The following is a 12,030-nucleotide window of genomic DNA, read 5'->3' as shown; positions in this document are numbered from 1 at the left end:
GAGCAGCATCCAAGTACTGCTCACTGCCCACACATACACACACACACACACACGCACACACACACAATGGAGAAGAGAGTGAAATAAAAAAAACGTGGAGGAGGGTGGAGAGGGAAAGAAAACATTAGATTTTGCAGTTGGAAGTCAGGGTCAAATTCTGCAGTGTGTGTGCTCTCTAATTGTCTTCATGACCGCAGCACATCCTGCATGTGTACGAGGGATTATCCCAAAGATCACCAATGATTTTTGGCAACAAAAGTTTTAACACAAACAGGCCTGATCTTATAGATTTCTTTTCATTAGTTTTGAAGGAGAAGCCTCAGATAGAAAGTAACAGTACAATTAGCCAAGTACTTTACTGAATTACAGCTTCCCTGTGCTTCTAATTTGTTCAAGTATTTCTCTGTTTCTGCTGCTTCGCATTTCAACACCACTGTATGACAACACCATTGTTTGAAGGCTATATGTGCGGCTAACAGATGTTGTTAAAGACAAAACTACCCAGCAGCATATTAGTAATCAAAATAACTCCCACCTATAATATCAAATTGATGTACATGTTAATAAATCAAATGTTATGATCCATTAAACTTCATACACTTGATTCTGCATAATTGAAGTGTATGTCGAAGCTAAAACATTTCAATTACATAAGTACAAGTACTACTTCTACTTAAAGGATGTAAATACCCATTTCTGTACTTTGCAAAGCAGTTAGGTCGCTCAGTGCAAAGCCAATTTCATGTCACATTTCATATATTTGTATGAGGAAAGAAGGAGCTGAAAAATTGTGCCCAGTGTTTTTTGTTCACCAGATTTACTTCTGATCAAAGAATCTGAATTCCCGTGCCACCCTAATGAAATCAATAAGTTCTAATCAATAAGTAATTTTTAATTAAATTAACAAGATTCAGTGGTGTGGCACAGTTTTGGGTCGGTTAGCCTCAGAGCAAGACAATCATGTAGGCGTGAATTTGAGCATAAAATGTTGTCTTCCTCTCTGTGTTGGCCGTCTATCCAGGGTGTAGCCTGCCTCCTGCCCCATGACAGCTCGGACAGGCTCCACCCCAAGATGCTGATTTGGATAAGCAGAAGAATATGAATGAATGAATGAATGAATGAATGAATGAATGAATGAATGGATGGATGGAAGATCCTGTAAGCTATGCTAAGCTAAACTAACTTGCTGAAGGTAGTAAAATCATATTTGTACTATTTGAGCTAATGCTCATAATGACAATGTTGATAAACATGCCAATGGTTAGCAGATTTAATTTTTATAATCTTACTCCTGCTTTTAACATGTAAGCATTGTTTAAAAAGCATCAATGTGAGACACTTATGGCTTTGTAGTAAAAATATAACTGCTTTGATGGCTTTTCTGAAATTCTTTCACCTATGAGATATTTAAAAAACTATTTTCTATATTAAAAGTAGAGGTAGGTTTGTGTGAATATCTTCTAGCTATCCTTGTCATTTATTGGTCACTTGTTCTGCCACTTGTCCCAAACGTTGGTCCCCTTTTGTTGGCATTCCTACAAAAATGTCGGGAAGTTCATCCAAGGTTAGCCTCAGCCCACTGAATTCACTAAATTAAGCAATATCTTCTTACTGTGTGTGTGTGTTTTAAGAAATTATGTAAGATACCCATGTGACTTGACAAACCCAGACTAGTGAAGCCCCACGTTGCACCAGATTATTGTCCAGATTTTTGCACTGAACAAGGACTGTGGGTTTTGTCTTTGATGAGATCATTATGAGAAGAGATCTCCAATGAGCAGTAATGCCAAACATCAGCTGCATTTGTGGTTTTGGTGCTGATTAGAAATTTCTAGCATTTTAGCATTTGGTTAATATTACTCTTGGTATTATAGCTGAAAGCATGTGTACGTATTTTCCTCTAAGTTTAAATAGTTGTTCATAAGATCAAAAACACACGCCTATATCTTGATTTTATAAAAGTATATTTATATTAATAACATTAAAAAAAACATCTGAATTAAAAGACTTTGAGCAGTGTGTGACATAGTTAACTATCGATGTTTACACAACGATTAAAAATATTAATGGAAAAAAAATAAAGGTGAAAATGAAGTGTTGGCCAAACAGCTGGTTAAATATATTACATTCAGAGATTCTCATAGATGCTAATCTGAAAGTGCTGCTGAGCATGCACCTGCTTGACTTGCCTGTTTTAGTCATGATACATGGTCAGAGCTGCCCTCTGACCATGTATCATTCCATCATCATCACAGTTTTTCTTGCTAATGTACTAAATGAGTTATTAATAACTTTTTACCACTCCATCTTCTCTAAACCACACATAGTGGTTAGCAAGAGGAAACTTATCTATTATGATGATAAATCACAGAAGCTTGTTTGCCTGCTAATGTTAGCTGTGCTTACACACAAAGTGCAGACTGTAACTCGTCTCAGAGCAGTGAAAGCAGAGACAGCAGCAACTTGCGTCACAAGCTGGTCTCCCATCAGTTTACCATGAAAGACCAGTTGCTTATTCACAGAGTGCAAACCACCAAGAAAAAAGTGGCTAGCTTCTCAGCTGATCAGCTCAAGTCACTGGTAACGGGAAATGGACATGCGTGTAAAATGGAGACAACTTAAGTTTCCTATGAGCACAAAACAAGTGGAGCTTTCAGCAACAATAACTCACTGCAGCCACAAGATGGCAGAAAGGTAATCAGCTAGGAGCTTTATGACAGCTATGTCTATTTGTGGATTTGACAAGGTAAGCACTGCTTGCCTTGCTTGCCCTGATGGAATGCCATTGGTATATGGAGCTATATGGGTGGGGCTTTTAATTTCCTCAAAAAATGTTTAATTTAACACAATATAGTGGGTTAAATGAACTTAGAGGATAAAAACAGAGTGCTGATCCTAGTAGTATTTATCCAATATCAATGCCAAGTTTATTATTGATACTTGCCTTGCCTGGAGGCCTTAAACATCTATCTAAAATAGAGTGTGAGTTTTAATACAAATCTGAAATAGTTTGTGTCGTGTATCTTTGAATTCAGCCTAACTCTTAGGCTAGAATGCAGGTGTGTAGTCTGATAAGATTTCATCGAGCCAATAAGCAGAAAGGCGTGGCACACCTCCACTCTCTCTATGTCTTACTCAATAAATCTCTGCAGCCTCTGCCACAGAAACAGGGCCAGAGAGAGAGATGAGAGAGAGAGAGAGAGACGAGAAGGAGGCGGGAGAGCACCGCGCTCCTGGTCCGCCCCCAACTTTCAGCACGAGCCATTTAGCAGTGCGAGCTGGCCCAGCTGTAGAGCGCGCGGGCACGTGCACGTGCCCCCTTCACTACCTCTGCACACCCCTACCCACCCACCCCACTCGGAGAAAATCATTACCAAATAGAGAGCGCGAGCGCACGCGGAGCTGTGGCTGCAGCCGCGTCACCGCTGGGCTGCGTTTACGACGCAAAGCACACGAGCGGCACATCCTCGGCAGATACGAACAGGCGCGCACCCGCCTTCAAACGCACAACCATTTACGCGCAGTGTGTCTGAGCCTGCGAGGCTTCTCCGTTTGACTCCTTCCTCCCGGTGACCGTCGGTTAATCGTTTAATATCGAGGGCAGCTGCAGCGGGGGTGAGACCGAGGAGCCTCCGGCCGGTGAGGCGATTCCGGGAACCCCCACCACTCAAAATACGACGCACGCGACGCCGCCGCGCGGCTGCTGGGATCTCGAACGGCCCGTTAGCCTCCGGTCCCGTCTCCATTCAGCAGCGCTGCACGTAGCCGTGGGAGAACCCGAGAGCATCCCTCCATCCCACCCAGCCTATCCCCACCCCCCTCCCCTCTTTCTCTCCCCCCCTCTCTCTCTCGCTTTCAGCCCCTCTGGACCCGTGCTATGCCGGAGCTCTAGGGGAGAGAGGAGGGGGGGTCTCATCAAGCCAGGGACCTGGGGGGGTGGGAGGAAGGAGGCTTTTCGTGGCCGGGGTGTAGACGTACCCTCCGCGTGGCGAGGCGCCTCTGTATCGGAGGATGCTGGAATAGAGCGGCCGAGCGCGGAAGATGGGAAAGGACCAGGAACTGCTGCAGGCGGTGAAGACCGAGGACCTGCTCACCGTGCAGAAGCTGCTGCAGAGGCCCCGGCCAGGGAAAGCAAGTAAGACAGTCGGTTCTCTCCCACTGCAGAGATGAGAACACAGCTGTGGATTTCTGTTGAAACCCTCCCCTATAGATGCCCGTGTCGAGCCATGGGCAAAAGCTTTCTCTCACATACAAGCTGTTCACCGCTGAGATGATGGTGATGTGTGAAGGCTGCATGTATGAGTCTTCTGGGAGACAGGGGTTTGCATGCATTGGGGTGTATTAGAGAAGATTAGTGGTGTGATTGGAGAGTGACAGCGCATCTTCAAACCCCTGTCTCTGTACACTGCAGCACAGAGAGAGGGAGGGAACACAGCGAGAGAGAGAGAGTGGAGTGTGTTTTTGGATCTGTGTGTGACACTGGCTCTCCAGTGACATGATACTGGTGGCCATGTGATTGTTATGGTTTCAACATCACAATCAGTGTGACACGCCACAGACATACACGACTCCCAGTGTTCTTCTTTCATCCTGCATACTGCAAGGCTCGCTTCACGACTGCTCCTCTAATTGTTTTTTTCTCCTTCAGGCAGTGTAGCACTACAACATCCAACAATGTTTCACTTGCACAGCCCACTCTAATGTGTGGGCAATACAGAGAGAAGCCAGAGAGAGCTGCAGATAGATCATTCTGTAGAGGCTGGCGGTGGCTTGCAGATACTTCCACTGATATATAACTGGCTGGTCCAGTTATGAGCAGACAGCGAGGGGTAGCGTACAGGCCGAGCTGCAGGAGTTAGAATTTCTGCAGATTGGTTTTGGATATTTTAAGCACAAAGGCATAACAAGTAATTCAGCTATAACATTTGTAATTATTTTTTATAAAAGCTAGTTGACACGAAGCCTATTATCCAATTACTATAATTGTTCTGCTTGGGCAGGTACGCAGCAGCATCTGAACTGGTGCTTACACTGGAAAGGCTCCAAACAGCAGGTGGGCCTCATTTGAATAAGAAGAGGCAATGCTAATGACAAATAATGATCCACATTTGAGCCCCTGTTGCAAGTGATGACTTTATAAATTCACTTGTCAGTCTGTTTATGTACTCAGTAACACTAGAGTTTTATTCTACTTCTTGACCTCTGTGTATTTAAAATGACTGGTGTTGACTAACATAGCGGCTGAATATTCTCTTCTTGAAGACGCTGCACATCCACTCCTAAATATTGTGCTTACGGGCCACTAGATTAGTTGGAACTACGTCTTAAAATAATATCTAATCAGCCAATTACATGACAGAAAGTAAATGCATTTGTCATATTTAAAATCCACATCCTCACATGCATGGTCATGAATAATCAGTCCCCATCTTATCTTAAATACCTCATAGTACCATATCCCCCTATTAGATTACTTCACTCTCAGACTGTGGCTTTACTTGTGGTTCCCAAGATACTGAAAAGTAGAATGAGAGGGAGAGCCTTCAGCTTTCAGGCCCCTCTTCTGTAGAATCAGCTTCCAGGTTTGACTCGGGAGTCAAACACCCTCTCTATTTTTAAGATTAGGCTTAAAACTTTCATTTTTGATAAAGCCTATAGTTAGGGCTGGATTAGATGACCCTGAATCCTCCCTTAGTTATGCTGCAATAGGTCTAGGCTACTGGGTGCTTCCCACGATGCACTGAGTTTTTCTTCTTCATTCACCTTTCTCATTCACGATGTTCTGTTCATAGTGTCTCTTTTGTCCTGACTTCTTCCATTCACGTGGCAGATCGTTGCCCCCTCCCTGAGCCTGGTTTTGTCAAAGGTTTCTTCCTGTTAAAGGGGAGTTTTTCCTTCCCACTGTCACCACGTGCTTGCTTTTAGGGTGTCGTCTGATTGTTGGGGTTTTCTCTCTAATATTGTGGGGTCTTTACCTTACAATACAGAGTGGTTTGAGGGGACTGTTGTTGTGATTTGGCTCTATTCATAAGGTTGTAACTTCCCATACCCCATTCTGTCGTCTATTTTACCCTGTATGAGACCATAAACTACAAAAAGACCATTATATTGTACTTAAGAAGAAGTTATTCTAGCAACTGAAAACAGAAGCTCATCAAGAGGGTGTTTACTGGGATTAAAATTAAATAAGAAGTGGGACCATTTTCAGTTCAATACAACTGGATTTCTTCTGGGAACCAGTTCAGTTGACCCTATTGGGCATGAAAAAGATTGCAGGTTTAAGATGCTTATCCTTCATTTTCAGACCTGAAAGCTCTTGTCTGTCTTTTTATATTCTGTTTGTTGGTCAAGAGGACCTGCTGAAGTTCAAAGCAAGAAAAGGGAAACAAAAGTCGATTTAGGGGAGTTTGAACGTGTCGTGGCTCTTGGTGTCAGATGAGCTGATTTAACCTTTTTAGAAACTCGTGAGCTGTTGGGATTTTATGCACACAGAAAAAGGGATGCAGAAAGAAGAAAGGTTTAAGTGAGAAGTGGTTCTCTGGGAGAAAAGGCCTCATTTGGTGACATAGCTTAGAGAAGCATGACCAGATGTGTTTGAGGCGTGCAGAAGAGCATTTCTGAATGCACAACATGTTAAAGCTTTGAAACAGGAGCCCACATTGGCAACCAATTGATTCAGCTAAAAACTGGTAACTACAGCTGCAGCTGGACAAAACTGGGCATAAAAAGATCTCATGAGTGTTGATTTCTGCTGCAATATATACTTTAACATAAACAGCGTAAAGGATGAGAACCTTTCACGCTGTTGATGGTTTCTTAGTGTGGGGGAAATTGTCTTGGCACACTTTGGGCCACTTACTGCCAATTGAGCATCATTTTTAGCCAGTGCTGTTCATAATCATGTCCATTCCTTTTTATCTTTCCATGACTACAGTGTTCTCGGCCACTTTAACAGGAAAATGTGCCACATCACAAAGCTCATGTCATCAGTCTAGTTTCTCAACGATGACAATGAGCTCATTGTACTAAAGTGACCTCTGCACTCACCAGATCAGGGTGGTGGTGTCATGGGAGAATCGCATCATGAGAGTGGTGCCCTGTGCGATGCTATCATATCAATAAGCACCAGAAACCCGGAGAAATGTTTCCAAGAAACTTGCTCAATCCATACCATGAAGAATCAAGGCAGTTCTTAAACCCAGCCCAGTACAAGCCAAGCAGAACTTCAAAGTAGTCGGTGGACCATTAAAGATGTAATAAAAGTGGAACAGCGGTGACCCGATCTGCCTAAAATAAAGTCACGGAAACAAAATGTAGAGGAAGGCAGAGTAATTCATTTTAGATCTGTTGTAGAAGTGAGACAAACATCCCACCCATCCAACTCCTATGTGTGTTTAAGTTCTGGATTTTATAAGTTGCAGGGTTCTGTGCCTCGGATGGCAGTGCTCACTCTGCAGGATTAAGCGAAGCATATGGCTTCAAAACAGTGTGTAGCAATTAGTGGGGTTCACTGCATTGATGCAGGCGCTGAAACAAAAGTCTACAGCAGAGCAGGAAACCCCCTGGATTATAAACAGTCTGTCTACTGCAGAAAAGACAGGCATCCTCTTGACTATAAAAGAACTGGTAGGATCCAGCACATAGACGTTGTGCCCAAAATTAGTGTGTGTTTGTGCATGTGGAGCTCAGCGAAGTACATTATGTACAAGAGCACAAAACAACCTTTAGGCTACACTTAAGTGCTCTTCAGCTGGAAGCCGCTTTCTGACTGCTGCTCAGTACATGAAATGCAGAGGACAGGTAAGGCCTCAAACAAATTTTTCATAGGCAGCAGACAGCCGCTTGCAGCATGCATAGATGTGCTCCAAATTGGAGCCAATCCTCACCGGACTGCAGTGCATACAGATGGCGACTAAAGCAATTTAAAGCAGATACTGCAGGTGAAAGAGGCAGCAGCCTGACTGTACGTAATGCTTGTTAGTACACACAGTGGGTGACCTTTGTTTATTAATCTACACAGTCTATATGCTGCATACAGTGAAACAGATTTTTAGTGCAATAGGCTGATCCCTGAAGGAGTAATTGGGGAACCTGGCAACGTTACATTTACATTTTTGAATAAATTTTGTGATCCTGTATTTGACTTCCTGAGAACATGGTTAAATAATAGTGTAAGTGCACTTTCTGTATTTCTGTTTATTTCGGTTCTATTTATGCTATTGATTATTTATTTATTTAAAGGAAAATGCTTTGCTAAAGACTAAATTAGTAATTCCAACTTTTATTTTCTAACTGTTTATTGTGTTTGGAGAGCCTTTTTGTGTTTTAAGATTTACTCAATAAATTGAATAAACTTGTGTTGAAATTGAAATTGAGATTCTGGGACCTGGAAGCCCTATAGTACAAAAATACAAAATGCATGCATCTTATTTGGGAGCAGATTTTTTGTTGCAAAATTAACACTTTAAATTTCAATCACTCAACAAAAAATCATATTTTTAAAGGAAAAAGCAGGATTAACTGAGTAATGTAACATAATATAAAGGCAGTTGATTACCTTCAGTCTTAAAATTGGTAAAAATATATAACTATAAATATTCGATCCAAAACAGGCGAAAACATTTATATGAAAACTATTCTGTACTGCAAAGTGTAATTAGTTAGTTTTATGTAAATACTCACTGACACAGAAAAGTAACATAGGACCTAAAATAAAAAATTTATTTTGTGTGAGCTACACTTAAATAACAAAACTAGCATCTCGGATGAGTCACACCAACTGTGTGAAAGTAAGTGTGCTCACTCTACTTCATTTTTAATTCAGTGCACTTAATATGTCTTGCTTTAGATTAATTTGGCATACTTTAGTCAGACTTTCTGTAACACTGAAATCCAAAATATACATGTTTTTGTCATCATATCATCACAAAAGGTATGAAATTCACATCACATTCAAGTCACTTAGAGAAACAGGGGAGCTGGGGTTGAGGTGGGTTGCAAAGTGGTTTGCAGGAGTGCAGCAACTGTGTGGAGTGTGTTGCAGACATGTTGGACCATCGATCAGTAATCTTATGTTCCTAAATAAAGTCTTAAATCGCTTGCCTATGTTGTCACATCACTGGCTGAGTGGAGTGTTTCATGGTTCGCTTGTGGTTTAACCTTCTATAACTTACAGTGTTACGTGCGGTTTGACACAAGCACAACTGAAGGTGTTTAAATGCAGACTCAAGGCTCGTCTCTGCTCCGCCTCCCTCTTTCAAATCCTTTCAGTCTGCTGTGAAGCGCTGTCTTTCCAGTATTAGGCTGAATTTAATTATTTGTGTAATTGGCAGCCGCTGATACCACAGGAACTGCTTTGTGCAAGACAAACTGTTTAATATGCCCTTTGAAATTTCATTTGTGGACGTGCAAAGCAAAAATAAGCCACTTTATTATTTTTTTTCTCAGATCCTGAAAAGCTGTGTGTGTTTTAAGGGAGTGCCTGCAAAAGTGTCTGCAGAGCACTGATACTGACCTATTTATTTCAGGGAAAAAAACAAAAAACAAATAAAGAGGGCAGAAGCAGCAAGGCGGTAATGACAGAGTGCAGCTGAGTGTCCCAGACAGACAGCAGGGCAGTTTGACGCGAGGCTGATGTTCACACAGACCTGTTTGTCATCTTAGCACACAGCACAAAACTTACAGGAGACTTGTTTGCATGTATTTACCTCCATCTCAGACACACACACACACACACACACACACACACACACACACACACACACACACACACACACACACACACACACACACACACACACACAGTTACAACATCTGGCACCATCTGGAGAGGTATCATCAGTTTGCTGTCACTCAACTTGCCTTCTGCACATAGGACTTGACTGGGTCATATCACTGTGTGTGTGTGTGTGTGTGTGTGTGTGTGTTATTGGAGCAGACCTTGAGTGTGACATGAGGTCTGTGTTTGGTAATGGGCTGTTTCCGTGTTTGTGTGTTAAGGCAGTTGGTGTAATCTCTATTGATTGTTGTTTACTCTGTGTGTGTGTGTTCAGCGAAATGATAAAGACGCCATGTCCAACAGACTGATGCGTTCTTCCACAGCTATCTTCCTCCTTCACTTTCTTTCTTTGCAGCCATGAGAGATGCTAACACTCCCAGACCTTTCTAGATACCAGTTTCTCTCTCTCTCTCTCTCTTTCTCTCTCCCCCTCTCTTCCTCACGCCCTCCCCCACCAATCTTTTCTGTGTTGACGTGCGAGGCGGGCTAGCAGGAGCAGAGCAGATGATTGCATCCACACCAGTGCACATTCACAAAGGAGCAGCAGAGAGGAAGCTCCACACGCTGTCAGCCGGAGTCTCTCAGATTGGCTAACGATGCTCTGTCTGCATCCATATGCTTCAGTGGAGCGACGTGACGTGAAGAAGAAGCTAGCGTTTGCACTTCACAGTGCAATTTGGCAGTTACACCAGATTTTTTTAATTTATGCCAAATGTTTTTAATTTGGCGTAACTGCTGTTGCACCTCCAAGTATACGACTCTCTATGCATATGCATAGAGAGAGGTACCTAATATATGTTTCCTGCATTGTATTTCAATTCAAGGACTCTAGCCCCTCAGTTCATTCACTGTCAGCATGGAGCTTCTCTACCTGTTACCCAGCATTTTCTGATTGGCTGCCCCTCACAAAATAAAGGCATTTGAACATGACATTCAAATATTCTGCTTGTGAAGGGCAGCCAATCAGAAGAAAGCTAAAGGTGAAAGCTAAGACAGCTTGTGTGGATGAACTGAGAGGCTCAAAGAAAGATACGTAAGGATTATTTTGAACTGTCGGTCATGCAAAGCTAAGAGTCCAAGAATAAAAGAAACGAGCATAACAGCCCCCTCCCCCTTTTTTGAGGTAGATAAAAACGCTAAAAACAACAAGGTGTAAATGACATAAAATGAAAGTGTGCGTCGGGGGTGTTGCTCTTATTTCACCCTGAAAATATTATTAAAATGTGGGCGGCTATGTGTTTTCACCACTTCGTAAATATTCGGCGAGTCTGCGCGGATAATGTACTCAAATTTCCCCGTCAATCAAGCGCACCTAAAGGACTTTACTTGGAATATATTACTGCAGCAACACTTGCGAGAAGAAGCAAACATGCTCGGGCGGCATTATTGATCCTGAGAGTGATCTTGAAAATTGAAGCACAGCATATTAGAAATGATAATACGGAGAGAGGGGAAGATTGGCCGGCGCTGTTCCCTGCATTTTCTTCCAAAACATCATCACTCACTTCTCCTGCTACTGCTGACTGCCTCCATGATTGAATTACAGAGCAGATGGGGGGGAGAGGTGGGTGAATATTTTTTGCTTGGCGGAAAAGGGGGATAGGCAGAGGAGTTAGTAAGAGAAAAGGAAAGAGGAGGGGAAGATGCTTCTTGATGTGTGAGTGGGACAGATGGAGGGGGAGTGATGAAAGACTGAAAATGATGAAAAAGAGAACAAGGGAACGAGGTGATGAAACGCAGGGGTAGCTGAACGCTGTCATTTTCCACCTCCCGTTTATTCTGATCGCAGACTGCTCGGCTCACATCGGGTCCCTCTGTCTCTTCTCTCTCTCCCTCTCACACAGACACACACATGCACCAAAAATAACATCCACACAGTTTAATGGGTCAGCGGCAGGTTCAGGGAGAAGTGGAGAGCACAGCAGAGGTGAGAGGATGGAAGGAAGCAGATGTAAGGAAAGAGAAGGGAAAGGAAAGGAGTAAAAATTATAGGAAAGGAAGTGAAAGAAGAAAACTGGAATGGAAAGGAAAGTGAAACAGAGCATATTAAAAAGGAAGAGAGAAGAGGAGACGACTGAAATAAAATAATATACACTAAGGGAAGAAAGTGAAAGAGAAGGAAGGAAGAGAAAGAAATAAAGTGCAAAGTTGAGGAATGGAATGGAAGATAAAGAAAGGAAATGAAGGAAAAAAGGAAAAGAAACAATACTTGGAGGAAGTAGTGAAACAATGTGAAAGGAAAGATTAAAAAA

The 12,030-nt window shown here is 42.5% G+C and overlaps 1 protein-coding gene across 6 annotated transcripts in view; it reads left to right on the top strand.

The window, feature by feature from the left end:
* Nucleotides 1-3,380: 3,380 nt before the first annotated feature.
* caskin1 (CASK interacting protein 1) overlaps nt 3,381-12,030 on the top strand; it is a 127,058-nt gene continuing 118,408 nt past the window's right edge. For all 6 annotated transcript variants that reach the window (XM_063471222.1, XM_063471219.1, XM_063471217.1 and 3 more), the window contains exon 1: nt 3,381-4,135. In XM_063471222.1, coding sequence (XP_063327292.1) covers nt 4,042-4,135 — 94 coding nt within the window. In that variant the 5' untranslated portion in view covers nt 3,381-4,041. The remainder of the gene's footprint in view (nt 4,136-12,030) is intronic.

This window comes from Pelmatolapia mariae, linkage group LG4 (assembly GCF_036321145.2).
Source record: "Pelmatolapia mariae isolate MD_Pm_ZW linkage group LG4, Pm_UMD_F_2, whole genome shotgun sequence".
Lineage (NCBI taxonomy): Eukaryota > Metazoa > Chordata > Actinopteri > Cichliformes > Cichlidae > Pelmatolapia > Pelmatolapia mariae.
Note: the sequence above shows the minus strand (reverse complement) of the source record. Positions and strands in the feature narration are given on the sequence as shown.